The sequence below is a fragment of the Sapajus apella genome, unplaced genomic scaffold (assembly GCF_009761245.1).
Source record: "Sapajus apella isolate SASKATOON/1434 unplaced genomic scaffold, GSC_monkey_1.0 scaffold2, whole genome shotgun sequence".
In the NCBI taxonomy this organism is placed as follows: Eukaryota; Metazoa; Chordata; class Mammalia; order Primates; family Cebidae; genus Sapajus; species Sapajus apella.
In genome coordinates, this window is record NW_022436942.1 from 83,059,547 (window position 1) to 83,081,292 (window position 21,746).

A 21,746-nucleotide genomic window follows, 5' to 3' on the forward strand; every position below is an offset into this window, starting at 1 on the left:
TCCACCTACACAACACCTCCACCTACACAAAACCTCCACCTACACAAAACCTCCACCTTTAACGATGGTGCCGAGAGCTGCCTCAGGGTCGCCCCTGCTGGCAGACAGCGGTACTTTACATAGAGCCTCATATTTTACATAGAGCCTTTTTTTTTTTTGAGATTGAGTGTCACTCTGTCACCCAGGCTAGAGTGCAGTGGTATGATTTCCGCTCACTGCAACCTCCACCTCTTAGTTCAAGTGATTCTCCTGCCTCAGTCTCCCAAGTAGCTGGGAGCCACCATGCCTGGCTAATTTTTGTATTTTTAGTAGAGATGGGGTTTCACCATATTGGTCAGGCTGGTCTGTAACTCCTGACCTCATGATCTGCCTGTCTTGGCCTCCCAAAGTGCTGGGATTCCAGGCGTGAGCCACCGCACCAGGCCAGCCTAATATATTTTTCCTTGTTCATTTTTATGGTTGTTTTCTTTTTTGGAGAATTTTGTAATTTCCTAGTTGAGGTAGTAATAAAAAGCTTCCTTTGTGCAGAAATTTATTTATTTATTTATTTTTGAGACAGAGTCTCAGTCATCCAGGCTGGAGTGCAGTTGCTCACTGCAACCTCTGCCTTCTGAGTTCAAGTAACTGTCCTGCCTCAGCACCCCCAGTAGCTAGGACTACAGATGTGTACCACCACACTTGGCTAATTTTTGTTATTTTTAGTAAAGACCCCTGTTGACCATGGTGACCCCTGTTCACCATGTTGACCAGGCTGGTCTCGAACTCCTGGCCACAAGTGATCTGCCCACCTCAGCCTCCCAAAACACTGGAATTACAGCCATGAGCAACTAGACCCAGCTCTTTTTTTTCAGGGGACTTTTTTTTTTTTAAAGTAAGTAACAGAAGTGAAATGCATATGTCAACGAACACAAGAAGGTGGGTCCAGAATGAAGTCGGGAAACTATAGTGGAAATAAAACCAGATTTGAGGTCAGAGAACTGCAATAGGCTCTTCTTAACTGAGAGTTGCTTCCTTAGCTATAAAATAGAGATAACGCAAGAGCAGAAATAAGGTATGCAAGGTAGCCACACTCGGGACCATAAGTGCCTGGCTTAGGATCACGTGCACTGTGGGGAAAGATGTTTTCTTCATTATGGCCCTTGACAGCAGGACTGGGGAGCACTTGCCCTCCAGAGCCTGGGGGGATGGGCGTGAGATCTCCGGTGAGTCAGACAGAGTCCACACTGCAGGCCTGAAGCTGCTGTCCTCAGGAATTCTGCTGGCAAGGCCGGCCCGTGGCTGGCATCCAGAAACCCAGATTTCAGGAGGGTCCCCACCATCCCCTAGGTGATGAGAGTCGTTCACTGGGCCGGAATTATTTGTACAGACACGTCTCCTGCTCAGCACCTGCTTTCCTTCCCAGGGTCTAGAATTTTGGTACCTGCCAAAATTGACCCCTAGTGATTGACCCCTAGTGAAACACCCTGGGCACTGAAATTCTGACAGGCTTCCCTGCTAGACAGCATCGCCTACACGTTGCCACAACTCGTGGCCAAAGATGTTAGGTGCACCTGTGCGACTCCCCCTGGGAGAAAGCTCTGGAAGCTCCAGCCTGGTTGTCACCGACTTCACCCTAGGTGCTTTCTCCCTTTGCTAATTTTGCTTTGAATTTTGTCGTTATCCTAAGTCTTAGCTGTGATACCACCATAAGCAGAGTCCTGGGAGTCCCCTGTCCCCATGCCCTCCCCCAGTTTCAGGAGCAGAAAAGTGGCCGCATGGAAGCAGCTTCCAACACGCATTCGGTTTTCAAGGCTAATGGTTTCCAACAGGCAGCAAGCGGCTTTCACCATCCCTCTCCCCAATGTGCCCAGCTCAAAACACAAAGAAACAAAGCCCACTTCCTCTCCCTGTGTGCCTCAAGCTGATCTGGAGGCAGAGGTGGAGGCAGCAGCCACTGTGGCTGCAGCAGAACAGCTGTTTGCCTCTCCCTGGGCTCCCAAACTTAACCCCATCTTTCTTGATGTGAGGCAGGGGTGTTGTGGGGGAGAACATCTGTGCCCTGAGAGGAAAGTGATGAGAGCACAGAGGGGACCGTGTTCATGGTGGAATGATGTGGAAGGGCAAGAGAGGTCGGAGGAGGAATTAACCAAGAAGAGAGGGAAGGCAGAGAGCCGGGGCTAGGGCAGGGGCTGAGGGGGTCTAGCCAGTGCTGAAGGAGGTCTGGAGGGACGAAGAAAAACGGTGCAGAACAGCATCCGCAGTGGCGCTTCGGGAGGAGCCTGAGGCGCACAGCAACGGGGCAAACGCACGGAGCTTCCTCAGACAACAAAAACCAGAACTGCCATCGGAGCAGCAAGCCCGCTGCCGGGACCACCCAGAGGAAATGAAATCAGTGTGACAAACAGCCAGGGGCACTCCCATGTACACTGCGGCCAAGATACGGAACCGAGTGAAGTGTCCGTCAGTGAATGAATGGGCACAGCAAAGGTGGGGCACACAGTGGGGTATGCCCAGCGTTTAAGAAGATGACATCCGGCCGGGCAAGGCGGCTCACGCCTGTCATCCCAGCACTGTGGGAGGCTGAGGCGGGCAGATCACTTGAGGCCAGGAGTTTCAGACCAGCTTGGCCAAGGTAATGAAACCCCATCTCTACCAAAAATACAAAAATTAGCCGGGTGTGGTGGTGCACACCTTTAATCTCAGCTACTCGGGAGGCTGAGGCAGGAGAGTTGCTTGAACCCAGGAGGCGGAGGTTGCGGTGAGCCGAGATCATGCCACTACACTCCAGCCTGTGCAACAGAGTGAGAGTCTGTCAAAAAATAAAAAAAAATAAAAACAGGGAAATCCTGTCATTTGTGACATGACAAACCTGGAGGACACTACGCTAAGTAAAACAGGCTAGGCATAGAAAGACAAATACTGCATGATCTCACCTGTATGTGGAATCTGAAAAAGTTGAATTCAGGCTGGGCACGGTGGCTTACGCCTATAATCCCAGCACTTTGGGAGGCCAAGGTAGGTGGATCACCTGAGGTCAGGAGTTCGAGACCAGCCTGGCCAACGTGGCAAAACCCAATCTCTAATAAAAATACAAAAATTAGCCAGGTGTGGTGGTGCATACCCGTAATCCCAGCTACTTGGGAGGCTGAGGCAGGGGAGTTGATTGAACCCGGGAGGAGGAGGTTGCAGTGAGCAGAGATCGAGCCACTGTACTCCAGCCTGGGTGACCAGAGTGAGACTCCATCTCAAAAAAAAAAAGAAAGTTGAATTCATGGAAGTAGAGGGTAGAGAATACCGGTTACCAGGGGCTGGGAAGGCAGGCAGGCGGCGGGGGGGTCGCTTAAAGGAGACAGAATTTCAGTAGGGAGGAATAAGTTCAGATCTCCTGTACAATAGAGCAACAGTCGCCGAACTGCACTGTACAACACCACACGGTAACTGCAGTGAACAGCCATGTCCTGTATACTTCGAATTTGCTGAGCGTGGATTGTAAATGTTCTCACCACTAACACATGGTCAGTACGTGGAGTGATGCCTATGTTAACTGGCTTACTTAGGCATTCCACAATATATACACACATCATAACATCACATTGTACACCTCAAAAATACACAGCTATTCTTTTTCAATTTAGAAAATTAATGTTGGATGGGAACAGTGGCTCATGCCTGTAATCCCAGCACTTTGGGAGGCCTAGACAGGCAGATCGCTTGTGTCCAGGAGTTCAAGAGCAGACTGGGCCACATGGCGAAACTGCATCTCCACAAAAGATATAAAAATTAGCCAGGCGTGGTGGCACATGTCTGTAGTCCCAGCTACCAGGCAGGGTGAGAAGGGAGGATCACCTGAGCCCAGCGAGATCAAGGCTGCAGTGAGCCATGATCATGCCACTGCACTCCAGCCTGGGCAACAGAGTGAGACCCTGTCTCAAAAAAAAAAAATGAATTTTATTAAAGGCCTGTGAAAGAGACCACAAGTGCTCACCCAGGAAACAGAAAACACACAGATTTCTGAATCAATGGTAGCAGCCACCAAGTCCAACTGGGCATATTTTACAGAGACCAGAGGTGCCGAGAAAAGAGGCCACGGGCTGAGGGCATGTCCCTGGGAGGGCCACATGTCCAGCTCCCTGCCTGTAGACAGAACTTCACACGGGACAAATTCCCTGCGTGATTTATCTGCAAGATGTTCCAGGTTCTCCCTAAAGATCTTTATGGTATCTTGACACATCCAGAGGGCGCCTCCAGCTCACATGTAGGAGGCACCCCAGCTGATAAGTTCTAATTAATTTACTGTCTTGGGGCTCACTGATGGAAAGGGATCATAAAACCCTTGAACTATGGATTCGGGTTAAAGCAAGGACCTTGGGTGCCTCGAGAAGCCAGGCTTCCCACCACCCCAGCCCACAGCGGCTCTGTGCTTGCGGGGAGAGGAGGCAGCCAGGTGTGCCCCAACCAGGACCCACCCGCCCCCCGCAGAGGATGGCAGCGGCTCACCGGGTGGATGTCCAGGAACAAGGAGTGTGCCTCCTGGTTAGGGTGCAGGCCAGTCACTGCTTCGGCCAGGACCGGGTCGGCGTAGAGGAAGTGAGGATGGGAGAGAAACAAGGGGGCACCTGGAAGGCAGAGGGGCAGGGAGGGGCATGAGGAGAGGACAGCGCATTGGCAAGCCCCGCCAGGCTGGAGGTCTGCAAAGAACTGTGGTCCACGGAGCACCCCCGTGGTGATGACAAGACAACCAGGCAAGGATGCTCCCTTCCTCCATTCTGTAAAGAGCCCGGGCCCTAAGTTGAGGACCAGGCTCTGCACCAGAGACGGGGGGAGGCAGGAGCCACTGATTCCGGCGGGAGAAACCAAAGGAAGGCAGAGGCCTCTCACAGAAGCAGGAGGAGGCCTGGGCAGCGTGTTCCGGGTGGGAGGGATGGCAGAAGAGCGCAGGGAGGGGAGAGGCACGGAGCACGTGGGAGCTAGGGAGGCAGGGATGGAAAAGACGATGCCAGATTTGGACTTGGGTGTGGGGAGGGTGTCTCCAGCACAAGCCAGGCAGCCCACGCTGCCCTCTGCAGGCCACGCAGCAACAATCGGAGCTCAGGTGTGTGCACCTGCGGCCAGGTCTCCCACACCTGCTACAAACGTGAGGTCAGCCAAACCAGGCAGACACCAGCTCACCTGGGGGACGAGTTAACAAGGAACAGGGAGCGGGCCTCCCTTCAAAGCTCACCCCTGTAATCCCAACACCGTGGGAGACCTCGGCAGGCAGATCACTTGTGCCCAGGAATTGGAGGCCAGTCTGGGCAACGTGGCAAGACCCCATCACTACAAAAAAATACAAAAATTAGCCTGGCATGGTGGCGCGTGCATACAGTCCCAGCTACTCAGGAGGCTGAGGCGGGAGAATCACTTGAGCCTCGGGGGTTGAGGCTGCAGTGAGCCGTGATTGTGCCACAGAACTCCAGCCTGGGCAATAGAGCAAGATCCTGTCTCAAAAGAAAAAAAAATTTAAAAAGCTCACAAGGACCCAGACCTTGCTAATCCACAAAAAGAGCCGACAGGTGGTGACAAGGGGCTGGGGAAGGGGGCGGGGGTGATCAGCTGATGAGTCTGGGTCTCCTTTTGGGGTGACCGAAATGTTCTGGAGTGAAATACAGGTGACGGCTGCACAACCTTTTGACTGGGCTAAATGCCACCGAGTCCATAAAATCGTTAATTTTATGTTACATGACTTGTGCCTCAGTAAGAAAGAAAAACAAAACAAACAAAAAAAACCAAATCAAACTCACAAGTCTCCTTCCCACAAAGCACCAGCCCTCCCTCACTGCCGGCCAGGGGACCCGCAGCCACGCTCCGGTGCGTCTCACCTCACCCTCTGAAGTATCTCGGCTTTTCTTAGCAAAGCCAGGCACTGGTGTGAAATAAAAGCTGGGATTTCGATCCATGCCGGGCCTCCTCTTTCTCAGTCTCTGTGCATCCCTGCCCTTAAGGTTTCTCAAGCACCATTCATCCCAGAACCTCTTCAGTTTCATCACATCTGAACGCCCCCTGCCCTGTTGTATGATGTGCCGCTCTGAACCAACTGCCACTGCTGTCCTTCGATCTCTGTATTTTAAAGGGAAGCTTTACAGCTGTGCCATTCCTGGCAAACACTTGCCGCAATTAGAAAGTACATATTTGAGCCAGGTGCGGTGGCTCACACCTGTGACCCCAGCACTTTGGGAGGCTGAGGTGGGCAGATCACCTGAGGTCAGAAGTTCAAGACCAACCTGGGCAACATGGTGAGACCCCCCCCATCTCTACTAAAAATACAAATATTAGCCAGGCATGGTACGCGCCTGTAACCCCAGCTACTTGGGAGGCTGAGGAAGGAGAATTGCTTGAATTCGGGAGGCTTCAGAGTTGCAGTGAGGTGAGATCGCACCACTGCACTCCAGCCTGGATGACAGTGTGTGGAGATTGCAGTGAGCCAAGATCGTGCCACTGCACTCCAGCCTTGGCAACAGAGAGAGAGTGTGTCCAGAAAAAGGAAGGAAGGGAGGGAGGGAGGGAAAATACTTGAATAAATACCATGCAAAATAATGAATGTTTTAAGTTCTAACTAGAACCTGTTACTGCACAAAGCTTTAGCTGGACGCCCTGGTCTTTTTCTGTTTAAAAAAACAAACAAAAAAAAATTGATGAGTGTGGAAGGGTCCTGGAGCCCTCTCAGCACCAACAGAGACCTTCTCCTGCAGGTGATGGCAAGCAGAGAAAGAGGATGGGCCCAGAAGCTCCCTCTCACCTCCTTGGACCTTCTGAAGCCATCTCAAGGACATGCAGGGACAATGTCCTCCACAATTTGGAAAACGCTGCCTCTCATCCTCCCATCTCAGGCAAAAGAGCCAGCTGGGCATATGACACAAGCCCTTTTGCCCAAGAGGGCACACACAAGCACTGCACCCCACAAGTGGAAACACTCTCATGGCCTCCTGCCGAGGAGACAGCCATGGAGCCAGGCCCTGGAGGAATCTCAAGCAAGCCCTAGCCTACCCACAGTCCCAGGTGGAGACCGAGGTGGGATGGGGCAACGTGCCAGGCCCTGCCCTTGCTTCAGAGGGCAAGCCTGCACGGGCCTGCGCACATGTTTCTTCCAATTTTATTACCAAACACGCCGAGAGAGATATTCCTGGCAGTAAGTGGTAATTAATTTATAGCTTTATGGCATATCTAGCCAGACATAATTGTCCAGAATTGCCACAGAAGATAATTAGTTGGCTCTATGAGGCAAGCTGGAAGCCCTTGTGCAGGAGGGAGGTATGAGATGAGGGAGGTGTCCGAGTCCAGCAGATTTCAAGGCCCAGAAAGGCAAAGGCATGGGTACCTTTACTCTTTAGATAAAATGCCACAGAAACACGGACATGGGTGCAAATGACACGTGTGCACCACGGTATGGTCAAAAACAGGAACTCGGATGCCCAGGAGCAACGGAAGGAGTGAGAGGATGGAGGTGGCGCCCAGGATGGAACACCACGAAGCAATGAGACGTGCTGCAACCGTCACAACGTCACGGACGAATCACAGCCCGGAGCAACAGGAATCTAGCTTTTGGGTCCATTCACATGGAGATGCAAACCAGCTGAGCTCCGAGGGTGGCCAGCAAGGCAGTGGGAGGAGTGTGAGCAGCGTCCGGCCTGTAGTGTTCTGTTTCTCAGTCAGGGTGCTGGCCACGTGGTGCGTTGACTTTTGTGAAGTTTCAAACTATGCATGTCAGCCAGGTGCAGCGGCTCATGCCTGTAATCCCAGCACTTTGGGTGGGAGGATCGCTTGAGCCCAGGACTTCAAGACTAGCCTGGGCAATGTGGTGAGACCCTGTCTCTACAAAAAATTTAAAAATTAGCTGGGCATAGTAGCAAGCGCCTGTAGTCCCAACTACTTGGGACGCTGGGGTGGGAGGATCAATCAGGTGATGGAGATCAGGCTGCAGTGAGCCGTGATGATACCACTCACTCCAGCCTGGGCAACGGAGTGAGACCCTGGCTCAAAAAAACAAAGCAAAACACCCCCAAAACTGCATGAGTCATCTGGGAACGTCTCTGTGTCTGTGTATATTTTATTTACACTAACCCCAGGCAAGACGGCAAAACCCCACCTCTACAAAAAAAAAATTAAAAATAAAATAAATTAGCCAGATGTGGTGGCGTGGACCCGTGCTCTCAGCTACCTGGGAGGCTAAGGTGGGAGAATCATCGAGCCCAGGAGGTCGAGGCTGCCGTGAGCTGTGATTGTACCACCGCACTTGAGCGTGGGCAACAGAGTGAAACCCTGTCTCAAAAATATAAGTAAATAAAAGAAAAAAACGTTATTTAAATAAATATTTTAAAATTCCCTTGCGCTTTTGAAAGTCCTTTGGCAGATGTGCCAACAGAAGGCAGGGCACACCTCATCCCAAGCCCTTGGAAGGGATGGGGTGTCGTTTCTCCCCCTTCTTCTGGGCCCCACGCCCCTGCTTTCCCTACTTTCATTCAGCCTTGCGCTTCCAGTGGGGCCAGCCCACCCAGGGAGCCAGCTGAGCATGTGACACGAGCCTGGCCAATCAGCATAGTCCACCTCAGCTCCCGTGACTGGTTCACAGCTGGGCATGGGTGCCAGGCGGACCAATTAGAGCAAACCCTGGGACTGGTGCTGGACTGAAGGAAACACAGGTGGCCCACTTTCTGCAGGACTCGGAGCCAGGTGGAGGTGAGCCTGGAGCCTCCACAGGCAGCCAGGAGGGAGAGCTTGCCTGCCAGCAAAGCCAGTCCAGCAGAAAAGTGAGCTGGGACTTGGCAGGGGCAACTTCCAGGCAACATCTAAGTTCTGGACTTGTGCCTAATGCAGGGATCTGCCCTGGGATTTTTCATTACGCAAACCAAGAAGTGCCCTTTTGGTCTAAATCAAGTGGAGTCCAGCATCTGCCACTTGCCACCATTGCTGGAACACACCTCCTATCAGGCAGAATCTCAGTCTTAAGTGTAGAAATCCCCACCAACACCAGCAAAGAAAGAATGAAGCAAACAGAGGCCAATGCCCACGTGGGCCAGACAGGACCAGGAGATAGCTCCAAACCATTCGCTCACAGGGTGCTCCATTCCGCCGGAAATGGGGAAAACCGTGCGATCTGTTGACAGTCCTGCCTCCTGATCCCTGCTGAGACCAGTCCTCTAGAGTCGCCATCTCCAGCTGCAGGTTGAGGCTTCAACCAAAAAAGGCTCCCAAAAGGTAAGATGCAGTCAAACAGAAGCTCGGCTTCCAGTCCCACCAACCCTGAGACCTTGGTCACATCCAGCCTCAAGCCCCCATTTCCTAAGTACAGAACACACTCACCATCCCCATATTCAAATACTGTATGAGTATCCATTAAATGCAGGCCACAATTCTAGAAGCTAAGAATAAAACCAAGAGCTTGTCATGCCTACAAGGATGACAGTAAATGCAAGAGGTAGCCAATGAAGAAGATGAAATCCACAGTCCCTGATTTCGGGAAGCAGTGAGCACCTAGAAGGCAAGAAAAGGAAGCCATAGGGAGCAGCAGGTGGGAGGGGGCAACTTTAGAACAGGAAATCAGAGGAGGCCTCCCAGAGGAGGTGGCATTTGCATGCAGACCAAGAGAAGGTGAGTGTTGATCTGCTCAGAAGTCTAGACAAAGAGCACTCCAAGCAGGGGAAGCGGCCCATGCAAAGGCCCTGAGGCAGCACTGACCTCGATCGACACAGGGAGAAGGCACCAAGGCTGAAGAATAATGAACGGGGATGTGTGGGGAGAAATGGAGTCAGAGAGGCCAGCGGGGGCTGGATGCTTCCGAGAGGCCAGGGCAGGACGGGGGCTGGATCTTTCAGAGATGCCAGGGTGGGACGGGGGCTGGATCCTGTGGGGCCCAGGGCCACGGTGGGGAGTTTGGACCTCACTATGAATGCAGAAAAAGCTGCCGGACATTTTAAGAGTACAGTGGCAATCTGCATTTTTTTTTTTTTTTTTTTGAGATGGGTCTTGCTCTGTCGCCTAGGCTGGAGTGCAGTGGTGTGATCATAGCTCACGCAGCCTTGACCTCTGGGCTTAAGCTCCCATCCCAGCCTTCCACATAGCTATACTACAGGCAGGCACTGCCATGCCTAGCTCATTTTTTGTTTTTGTTTTTTTCGGTAGAGAGAGGTCTTGCTGTGTTGCCCAGGCTGGTCTTGAACTCTTGGCTTCCCACCCACCTCGGCCTCCCGCAGAACTGTGATTACAGGCGTGAGCCACCACACTGACCTGTGTTGCTAAAAGATCCTCTGCTGCTGTTGGATGCTACAGAGCTTCCTGTGATGACGGAAATGTTCTCTATCTGCGCTATCCAAGATGGTAGCCGCTAGACACACATGGCTTATGAGCATTTAACATATGGCCAGTGCAACCAAGGAACTGCCTTTTAATTTGATTTTGCTTGAATCAATTTCAATTTAAACAGTTGCACACGGCCAGCAGTGACCACACTGGATGGTCTAGAAGATGGACGGTAAAGTGGCAACGCTGCACTGCAGGGTGAGCTATCGAAAGGACTGGACCACCAGGAAGGACGTGTCCGTGGCCTGGATGATGCAGCGGGGGCTGGGAGGGTGAGAGAGAGGGAGGAGTGAGCACTCAACCTGGAGATAACGCCATCTGGGCCTGCTGATGAACTGGAAGAGCTGGGTGAGGACAGGGAATCCAACTGACACCCAAGGGTCCAGACTGAGCAACTGGAGGCGGGGGCACCTCGGGGCCTGGCACACAACTGAGATGCACCAACGATGCCAGGAAACAGCATGCCAGCACCAGTCCCCCCATCTGCCCGGCCACTCCACACCGCGGAACGAGAGGATGTTACGCAACACACGGACCCTCGCCAGCCTCTTTCCATCTCAGAATGGGGTGAAGGGTCCCTCCCACCAAGCCTCACTTTCAAGTTCCAAATCACGGTGTGGGAGGGCAGAGAAATGGCCCCCAAGACATATCCATGCTCTAAGCCCCAGAGTCCACGGCTATGTTAGGTCACAGGGCAAAAGGGCACTGGACCTGCTCAGCAGCTGCCTTGAAGGTCAGGACGCTGGGCCGGGCACAGTGGCTCCTACCTGTAATCCTACTGCTTTAACAGGCAGAGCAGGTGGATCACCTGAGGCCAGGCATTTGAGACCAGCATGGGTAACCTGGTGAGACAACAGCTCTACAAAAAGTTTACAAAAATAATTAGCTAGGTATCACGGCTCACACCTGTGGTCCCAGCAACTCAGGAGGCTGAGGCAGGAGGATCACTTGAGCTGGTGAGGTAGAGGCTGCAGTGAGCTATAACTGCACCACTATACTCCAGCCCCAGGCTACAGAGTGATACCTTGTCTCACAAAATAAAAATAGGCCAGGCTCGGTCGCGCGCACCTGTAATCCCAGCACTTTGGGAGGCCAAGTCAGGTGAATCGCTTGAGGTCAGGAGTTCAAGACCAGCTTGGGCAACATGGTGAAACCCCCATCTCTACCAAAAATACAAAGAATTAGCCAAGTGTGGTGGCGCATGCCTGTGGTCCCAGCTACTCGGGAGGCTGAGGTGGGAGGATCACTTGAGCCTGGGTGGTGGAGGTTGCAATGAGCTGAAATGGCACCACTGCACTACAACCTGGGTGACAGACTGAGACTCTGTCTCAAAAAAAATAATAATTAAAAATAAACAAGATTGGGAGATTGTCCTGGGGTTTCCAGGAGAGCATGATGTGGTCTAAAGGGTCCTTAGGACTGGAAGAGGGGGCAGAGAAAGAGATTCGAGGACACGGTGGATCAGGAGGATGCTGTGCTGTCGGCCTCAAAGGTGGAGGAAGGGCCCGGGACCCAAGAAACCCACAGGGGCCTCTAGAAGCCGGAAAAGGCAGATCCAGATTCTCAGAGCCTCCAGAAGGAACGCAGCCTCCTTGATCTGAGCGAGGTGAGACCCACTCGGACTTCTGAACTACAGAACTGCAAGATAACAAGTGTGTGCTGCTCTAAGCCATGAAGTTCATGGAAATTAACTGTGGCAGCAACTAATAGACATGGCATTTCTTTCTTTTCAGATCCTCTTCCTGCGGTCCTCATTATCTTCAGGCTAATGGGATTATCAAGAGTACAGAGGCCACAGATTAAGCAGACAGCCTGGGGCAGATAAACCCTCAGCTGGCCCCACCCCCGCGCCCTCCCAGCACAGGGTCGACACGTACTGAACCTGCAGGTGCTGACGTTCTGAATTCCAGACTCTCGGCAAGGGCAGAAGCCTTCATTAGGTGGGTAGGTGGACCCGTTGGCGAACAGGGTTTTGGGAGCCACGAAGCGGTAGGTGGGGATACCTTCAAACTCCCCCGGCTCCTTGTAGGTGAGCTTCATGGACCTGCAGGGGACAGACAAGGTGAGAGGGGACACCCAGACCCGGTGGCCAGAGCCAGGCCCTGCCAAAGGCTGCCCAGATCCGGCCACTTCTCCCCACAGGCGCTGCCACCTCTCGGGTCCAAGCTGCCCCATCTCTTGCCCGGGTAGCTGAAGGGACCTCCTAACTGGCCTCTCTGCTCCGACTCTGCCACCCTACCCACACCCATGTATCAGCCACAGCCAGATGGAGTTTTACCAAAGAACAGAGGCCAGGCACCATGGCTCACACCTGTAATCCCAGCACTTTGGGAGGCCGAGGTGGGAGGGTCACTTGAGCCCAGGAGTTCAAGACCAGCCTGGGCAACATGGTAAGACCCAATCTCTAAAAAAAACTTTTTCGAAAGCTATGAAATTAAAAAAAGAACAGAATACATCATGCCCCTGAAAACTGGTGACCTTTCTAGTCTAACCTACCATTAGGATGCATTGTCCTTATGGAGCTCCTGCCTAGCTCCTGCTCAGCACCCTCCCCCACCTTCCTGGGCCCAAGGCCTCCTTGCGATTCCTAAGCATGCTCCCTCCTGCCCCAGGGCCTTTGCATCAGCTGCTGCCTCTGCCTAAGAACAGTCTTCTCCCACATCTTCATCTATCAGACTTCAGGTCTCAGTTCAGCTGTCACCTCATTAGGTGGCAGCACTGTCCCCCAAACCCACCCCATTCACCCTCCATCCGTTCACTCTCCTGCACTTCCTCAAAAGCACTTCTGAACTTGAACATGCACTGTGCTACCCACTCTGTCCACGGCAGCCACTCCTCACGCGTGGCTGCCCATCCCGCCCTTGACGTGGGGCGAGTCCAAACTGGGATGCAAGTGTAAAATACATCCCAGATTTCTAACACTCACTAGCGAAAAAAACAACCAAAACTCCTCGATAACACTTGAAGTGATTACATTTTTGATATCTGAGGTCAAATAAAATATGTTATTCAAAATAATTTCACCAATTTCTTGTTACTTTCATTAATGCAGCTACTAAAAAATTTTTAACTGCATGTGTGCCTTGCCTATTTTGATTGATTGGAAAGTACCAGCTTAGATAATAGCATTATGTCAATGTCACATTTCCTCATTTTGATAATAGCACTGGGGTTATGTAAGAAAATGTCCTCGTTTCTGGAAAACACCCACTGAGTATTTAGGCATTAAGGGTGCCACGCAGCCTCCAGCCTACTCTCAGATGGTTCAGGAAGGACACCCAGTGACAGGAGGGGGCAGGGGGCATGAGACAGCAAAAGAGACACGGCTGGTACACCTGGGTGAAGGGGAGGCGGGCCGCTTGTACTTCTCATGTAACTCTTCTCTACGTTTAAAATTCAGTTTTTAAAGTCAGCTGGGTATGGTGGCTCACACCTGCAATCCCAGCACTTTGGGAGGCTGGAGCAGGAGGATCCCTTGAGACTAGGATTTCAAGACTAGCCTGGGCAACATAGTGAGACCCCATATGTAAAAAAACAAAATAAATAGGCTGGGCGAGGTGGCTCACACCTGTAATCCCAGCGCTTTGGGAGGCCGAGATGGGCAGATCACGAGGTCAGGAGATCTAGACCAGCCTGGCCAACATGGTGAAACACCATCTCTACTAAAAAAAAATACAAAACTTAGCCAGGCATGGTGGCGTGTACCTGTAGTCCCAGCTACTCAGGAGGCTGATGCAGGAGAATCTCTTGAACCTGGGAGGCAGAAGTTGCAGTGAGCTGAGATTGCACCACTGCACCCTAGCCTGGTGACAGAGCAAGCTGCTGTCTCAGTAAATAAATAAGTAAAAATTTAAAACAGCAAAAAGTGAACACACAGAGCAAAAGCACTGTCACTCTCTGAAACTCTGGTGTTCGTCCATTTGCCTGAGTTGCCCTGATAGGACACAACCTCCTGGGAACGGAGACTTGGCCGACTCTGTCACTACGGGGCACCTGGCACACAGTAGGGTTTTACAGGGTTTGCTGGGAGGGCAGATAAGTCAAGGTCCACATGAGTGGATTCCCAAGTAAAGGACTTTTCCAGAGTGACCGGAATGGAAGACGACACAGCAAGGCCTCCAGAGAAGGCTGCAGGAGCTCCCACTGTCCACTCCGACCCCACAACTGAGACCGTGGGACGCATGCAGGCCTCCCAGGCTGCAGAGCTGAGCCTGAAGCAGCTGAGCAGAGCCAGCCGGTATCTCAGCACCCAGATGGTCACGGGGGCCGCCAGCCAGATGCCAGGGGAAGCCTACCTCTCGCCTGCATTTTCCGGCCCCCAGCGACCCTGACAGGCCCTGCCCCACCCTCCTGGCCTAGCACCACCGGCTCTAAACCACCACCAGCAGCTTCTCTTTGGGCCGTGTGGACGCACTGGCAGCTGGAGTTCGGCTCTCCAATTGGTGCTGCGGCCAGAGAGAATTCAAGATGGTGCCAAGGGTTACTGAGTCAAATCCACGATGAGTCGAAATGCTTCCCAAGTGCACAGCCAGCGCCTCTGGATTTGGCCATGAGCTGTGCCGGAAGCCCAGAAGCCCCATGTCCCAGCGATTACCGGCAGGCCTCGGGGCTGTAGAACTCCAGCGAGGACTCAGGAGTCATGAAGGGCGGCCACATTTGCCCCGAAGTTCCATTGATCATGTTGCACTGATCGGAGTGCCAGAAGGCAACCTGTGGGAAGCATCGGACGGGCGCCTCAGTAGGGCCAAGGCCCCTTAATAAGCCCTCTCAGGTGCCACAAATCCTGCTTGCCCTGGTGTGGACATGGCCACTCAATTCCCAATACTGGCATGGTGGGAAGAGGGCAGGCTGTGTAGACAGACAGAGAGAACTCCAACCACAGCTGCCCACCCCCAGACCCCTGAATGTGGAACTTGGCTAGGGACTCAGTTCTTTCATCTGCAGGATGGGCCTATCACCCGTATCTCCAGCCTGAATCTGGCAAGAGGCATGGTGAACAGGTAAGGTGAGAGGTGGGGCACAGCTGTGCTCAGCCCTCAGCGTGGACGTCAACAGGCACCTCCTAAAAACAGATAGGGTTAGAAATTGGCAAACTACTGAAAATCATAATGGTGGCCACCACTGGGCACCCCAAAGCAGAACCCATCAGGTAAACTGCCTCTGGGCAGCGAGACAAAACCCACTGCTCCCTTTCCGATCCTCCTACCATGAGAATGTTTGAAACCACGAGCACACGTGGTACGCTGAAATATACAAGCCACGATGAACGTGACCTCTAGCCACGATGCATGGGTGCCGCCAGCTGCAGGTGGTGATTTTTGCCACTCTGGGCACTGGTTGGGGTCCATTTTGTCCCAGCCCTCAGGGTCTTTGCAGTAAGTGCCATGGGGAGCAGGTAGTGGGTACCTGCACGGCCATTTTCACACCCATTCAGAAAAGGTCACAAAGGTGAAAAGAGCAAGTTGCAAAACACTGCACGTAGCACGATTTCACGAGGTGCAAAGAAGAAAAAATGCCGCATTTCTCCGTGTACACACAGGCGCGCCCAGGGATAAAAACGGACGGGAAGAACAGATCCCAAACTGCTGACTGTGGGTCTCCTCTGGGGCGAGGGGTTGGGGTCGGAGGTGATACTAAGGGCACTTCTCTCTCTCTCGTTTTATTTTGTTACGTGAATGTCTTCTGTGTTCTAGTGTAATATTTCAAAACGTTTTGTAAGAAAAGAATCGAAAGGAGGAAAGAGCTCCATCCCCAGCAGACACCAGGTCTCAGTGAGCAGTCACTAACACTAACCCTGCCTGCCCCTCTGGCTGGTCAAGCTTTACCCAGAGGTAAACTCCCTCCTCCAACTCCAAGAGTGTTCATCCTCCCAGCACCCTCTTCATGACAAAGGAAGAAGGGGCCCTGTGGTCCCTGCCATTCCCGTGCAGCCACGGCCCGGCCCACCCTCCCCTCTCCCCTGTCCCCGGCGACAGGGGCCCTCGCCTCTCGCCCCTCACCTTGCTCAGCCCGTTCCACTTGTCCACAAGGTGGATCCTGCTGATGTTCTGGACCCCCGTGAACACCGTGAAGAGCCCAGAGTTGGAGTTGTTGAGCTGCAGGCACAGCAGGACAGCATGGTTAAGGCTCGGGCCCGCCGTTGAGCTGGCCTGGTCTGACATCCTAGGCTGAGCTCTCCTCCCCTCCCCCAGAAGGACAGAGCCCCTGGCATCCAGTCCACTGCCACAGGCCCAGTGTCTGGGGACCGAGAGGAGGCTTGGGGGCTTTCTAGGAGGGACGGTCCTGGGTTCCGGTGGCTGCAGTGTCCCACCCTCCCTTCCCAGCTCCAGGAGAGTCTGGCTTTCCTCCCAGGTGAACGGCGGATCACCCCACCACACCCCACCCCAGCGTAAAATAGAACATGGCCAGGTCAGCTCCCCGAACAATGAAAAAGGAGAAGTGGCATGTCAGCTGGGGGGACGGTTTTAGGACTGTGTACACGCCTCTCACCGGGCCACCAAGGAGGTATGTGTCAAGACGGAGCCTCCCTCGACCTGGGTCCCCAAGTGACCATCACAAGTGAGGCTGCCCCAGTCACCCACACTGGACGTGGAGTGCAAGGAGGCAGTCTTGGCTGTTCTGAGCCACGGAGATTCTGGGGCTACTTGTCACAGCAGCACAGCCTGGCCTGGTCTAACCCATCAGAGTTAATGGAAGTAGGGCCCAGGCTCTGGTGCCCCCAGGGCATCTCCCAGAAGCTGGTTTCTAATCCCAAGGACATGCAAAGCACAAAATGGTATGAGTGACTGGAAGGAAAGATCTAGAAGTGCTGTGCAGGGCGGAGCACACTGAGGCGCTCCACCAGGGTCAACCGGCCGAGGGGCTGCCCACATCACAGACCTTCCAGACAGGACCCAGCACGGGGCCCCGGCTCGGCCTCCCTTGTGTCTCTGTCACCTGCCCACGTGGAGTCACTACAAAGAGGAGCAGTAAGGGGGCTTATGTGCAGAAGGGTGGGGGGCGGTGCCGGACACAAGAAGCGCTCAAAATGCTAGTCTCTATTTTCATTATTATTGTTATTGTTAACAAATGCTGGCCGGGCAAGGTGGCTCACGCCTGTAGTCTCAGCACTTTGGGAGGGCGAGGAGGGTGGATCACAAGGTCAGGAGCTCGAGACCAGCCTGACCAATATGGTGAAACCCTGTCTGTACTAAAAATAGAAAAAATTAGCCAAGGTGGTGGCAGGTGCCTCTAGTCCCAGCTACTCAGGAGGCTGAGGCAAAAGCACAGCTTGAACCCGGGAGGCAGAGGTGGCAGTGAGCCAAGATCACGCCACTGCACTCCAGCCTGGGCGACAGACTGAGACTACACCTCAAAAATAAAAAATAAAAAAATAAATGCTCACCCACCAGGATCCTTAAATGATCATTATGAACACAGGGCATCAGAAACTGCCAGTTACTACCCAAAGTCCACTCTCTCCTTTCTCCTTCATAACAAAGCCCAAGCCATACTCACAGTAGCAGCACACCCACCAAAAAGGCTACCCCATTTTCAGCTTCCCCTGGAGCTAGGTATGGCCACGTGGCTCCGTTCTGGCCAATAGAAACTCAGTGGGCGTTGGTTTTCTCCCTCCCTAAGAAGGAGGCAGCTGGGACATGCTGTTTTAGCCTCAGTTCCTCCATCTGCTCCCCAAAGCCCCACCGCTTCCTTCCTGCTGTGCTGCCTGGAATGTGATGTGATAGCTGGCACTCCAGCAGCCAACTTGGACGATGAGGTTATCTTGAAGATGAAAACTCCATGCCAAGCACAGCAGAGCAGAGTAGTAGAAGACTTCCAGATCACTTAAGACCATGAAGCCACCACGCTAATGCTGAACAATCTACCGCTAGACTGTTCTTGTGAGGTTTTCATTACAGGCAGTCAAACGTAGATTATACTAAACTAAATCTACTAAATGTAGATTCTACTAAACTAGTGACTTTATAATAACTTTCATTTGCAAAGCACTTCAGGATTTACAAGATGCTTTTATAGAATCATGCCTCTTACCCCAAACTTGCCAATTTACCCACATGACAGGAGCCCATCACCTTTGACATAAATGTACTGAGCATATATCACGTGCAGCACCACAATATACCCCCCAGCACTCTACCCTGACCAGCAGAGGCCAACGAGATGGCTGAGGCTGGAGCAGTCCCGAGGACTCACTGAAACCTGCAGTGAGGGAGCCAAGGTCAGGGTCAGACCCTACAGGGACGAGATGTTGTCTCAGAAGCCCAATCAGTGACCCTGCCAGGTTGTCAGGAGTCAAGATTAAGAGTCGGCTTGTGATCTGACTCCGCAGCAGTCATGCCCGCTTCTTCCAGCGAAGCCTCCAATTTGCTAAGGTAAGGCCCAGTCATATCATTTGAGCCTGGATCAAGCTGTACCTGAATCCACTCCTAGCATTTTCAGTTCTATGAGCCCCAACATTCCCCATTTCACTTAAGCCAGTGTGAGTCAGGCTCTCTGCCACTTACAACCCCCAGCCCCTACACCCCCAGCCAGCTACAAGGCGAGCTGGTGACTGGTGTCAGGCTGTGTTGGGGAAGACAGGACACAGGCCTGAAATTTTGGCTTTCTCAGCAGGCCACACGTACCTCAGCGAATAACCCGAACTTATCCTTGAAGGGGAAGGTGCCGGGAAAGTACTTGTTGATGAGGTTCACGAGCGGGTCGCTGTAGCCCCACATGATCTCCCCCACAGTACGGTTCATGAAGGCACGCTCGCCGAGGGTGCTGAACGCCAAGGTCATGATGAACTTCAGGCTCATGGGCTTGTCCTCCATCATCACCGCCGCACCCTGCAAGGCCAAGGGATACGTGTCAGAGGCTGGACATGGCTGGCCCATCCTCCCACAGCCCCTGCTAGGCCTCACGGCAAAGAGTCCATGAAAGGAAATGTTGGGGTACAGGAGACCCCTGGAGTGACCTTGTGGGGCGTCTGGGACACCAGAACCCCACTGCTCCTCCAGTCCCAGGACCACGTGCTCCCGAGAGCCCCTTCTCCCCCATGCACCCCACAGGACTCAGGCCAAGTGAACTCCAGCCCCAGTCCCAGAGGCAGGCATGTGGCTCAGTCCCCAGCAAGACAGCTCCTTTTGGAGATCTCAGAAGCATAAATTGAAAAGGAAAAAAAAAAAAAAAAAAACTTCGGCCAGGACCTCCAAACCAGAGACAGCTGGACCCACCTGGGAACCTCGGAACCCACCAGGGGTGGTAGAGACAGCACGGGGCCAAGAGCCACGCACAGGCGTGAGTCCTCACACTCCGACCACCTTGGGGAATGCTCTCTGTGCGAGGGGCAGGTGGGAGGAGATTCAGGGGACGAGGCCAGGGGACGAGGCGGCGGGGGCCACGGGGCAGCCTCACCAGGACCAGGATGTTGGGCATGACGATGTAATCGCTCTCCGAGCCGTGGGACATGGAGGGCTGGAACTGGAAGGTACGGTACTCGAGAAAGGACACGGTGTCGTTGTCGTTGAAGGTGATGTTAGTCTTGTGCCTGAACTCCCTGTAGGGGAAGCAGTGGGTCAGATGCCCTGGCCACCACTGCGTGGGACAGGCCTCTGTGCACACCTCCCACCCCACAGCCAAAGCCGAGCTCAGCCCCTCTGCCAGGCCTGTCCCTCCCCCGCCTGCCCACTGTGGGACGCGGTGCCGCCACCCAACTGGCCTCGTTCCACGCTTCCTTACCCAGCACAGTCATCACCTCTCCACCTACAAAATGGAGTAATTGCTGGGCTGGGTGGCTCGTGCTTGTAATCCCAGCACTCTGGGAGGCCGAGGTGGACGAATCACGAGGTCAGGAGTTCGAGAGCCTGGCCCACAGAGTGAAACCCCATCTCTACTAAAAAATGCAAAAAATTAACCAGGCGTGCTGGCGGGAGCCTGTAATCCCAGCTACTCGGGAGGCTGTGGCAGGAGAATCACCTGAACCCGGGAGGAAGAGGCTGCAGTGAGCCAAGTTCGCACCGCTGCACTCCAGTCCAGGCAACAGTGCGAGACTTCGTCTCAAAAAACATTAAAAAAAAAAAAAAATGGAGTAATCACAAGCCCCACTTCAGGGGGTGGCTGTGGGGATTAAACAATCAGACACACCTAAAGCAGCCAACGCAGCCTGGGCACAGAGAAAGCACGAGGCAAACATCAGCGGCGTGACTGTCGCTGCTGCCATCATTATGATCTCCCACCTCTGCAAGCCATTCTCCACCATCCAGAAGAATCTTTAAAAAGTAGGAATCAGGCCGGGCGTGGCGGCTCACGCCTGTAATCCCAGCACTTTGGGAGGCTGACCTGAGGTCAGGAGTTCAAGACCATCCTGGCCAACTTGGTGAAACCCTGTCTCTACCAAAAACACAAAAATTAGCCGAGTGTGGTGGCGCGTGCCTATAATCCCAGCTACTCGGGAGGCTGAGGCAGGAGAATTGCTTGAACCCAGGAGGCGGAGGTTGCAGTGAGCTGAGATCACACCACTGCACTCCAGCCTGGGTAACAGAACAATATTCTGTCTCAAAAAAAAAAGAAAAAAAAGAAAGTGGAAATCAGACCATGCCGTGCTCTGGACCACAAGCCCACTTGCATGCAGGTTAAAATCAGGCTCCTAACTCGGCCTCTGAGGCCCTCAGCAAGGCTCAGGCCTCGTCTCTCCACTGCCTCCTTCCCTCGTAAACCCAGACACACAGGGCTTTGTTCCTGGCCTTCAGGCCTTTGCATGCGCTCTGCCCGGGACTCCCTCTCCAGGGCCTCTTCCCACCATCCGGGTGCAGGCAGCGTCCCTTTGCAGAGCTGCTCCCACCCCTCCAGGCAGACCGAGCTCCCTCCTGCCCTCCGGCTGCACACTGTTTGCTCTGCACAGCACGGCTGCCTGACTTCCCCTGACTGGTCCACTCATTTACTCTCCCCATCAGAACATCAGCTCGGTGAGGCAGGGCTTGGTCTGCCTGCGCCCGGCACACAAGAGGTACTCGGTCAGTGCTCACAGAGTGAAGGAGTATACAGAGCCTGGGCATTTATGTCCATTCTGTCCTCTGCTGGGTCCCCTTTGCTTAGAACAGCAGCCAACACCTAGTAGGTGCTCAATAAACATTTGTTAAATGAATGAGTGAATGGGTGAATGAACGAGTGAATGCGTGAATGAACGAGTGAATGCGTGAATGAACGAGTGAATGGGTGAATGAATGAGTGAATGGGTGAATGAATGAGTGAATGCGTGAATGAGTGAAGTGAATGGGTGAATGAGTGAATGGGTGAATGAGTGAATGGGTGAATGCAGCAGCTGACTCATGTTTCTGACTCCCAAGCCTCAGGTACATTGGCCGGCTTTTCATCCTGGCTTTCGCAGAACCAAACTGTGCGCCTCCACCAGCGGGAACATGCTCTGCCCAACCCACCCCTGGAACACCGTGTGC

The 21,746-nt window shown here is 53.3% G+C and overlaps 1 protein-coding gene across 1 annotated transcript in view; it reads right to left on the reverse strand.

Moving 5' to 3' along the window:
* The window catches only part of SCARB1 (scavenger receptor class B member 1), a 56,799-nt gene that overhangs the window by 24,277 nt on the left and 10,776 nt on the right, over nucleotides 1–21,746 (reverse strand). Inside the window, exons 3-8 of the mRNA XM_032283486.1 lie at nucleotides 19,708–19,887; nucleotides 18,936–19,139; nucleotides 16,311–16,406; nucleotides 14,906–15,021; nucleotides 12,189–12,355; nucleotides 4,477–4,595 (exon numbers count right to left, since the gene is read on the reverse strand). Coding sequence (XP_032139377.1) covers nucleotides 4,477–4,595; nucleotides 12,189–12,355; nucleotides 14,906–15,021; nucleotides 16,311–16,406; nucleotides 18,936–19,139; nucleotides 19,708–19,887 — 882 coding nt within the window. The remainder of the gene's footprint in view (nucleotides 1–4,476; nucleotides 4,596–12,188; nucleotides 12,356–14,905; nucleotides 15,022–16,310; nucleotides 16,407–18,935; nucleotides 19,140–19,707; nucleotides 19,888–21,746) is intronic.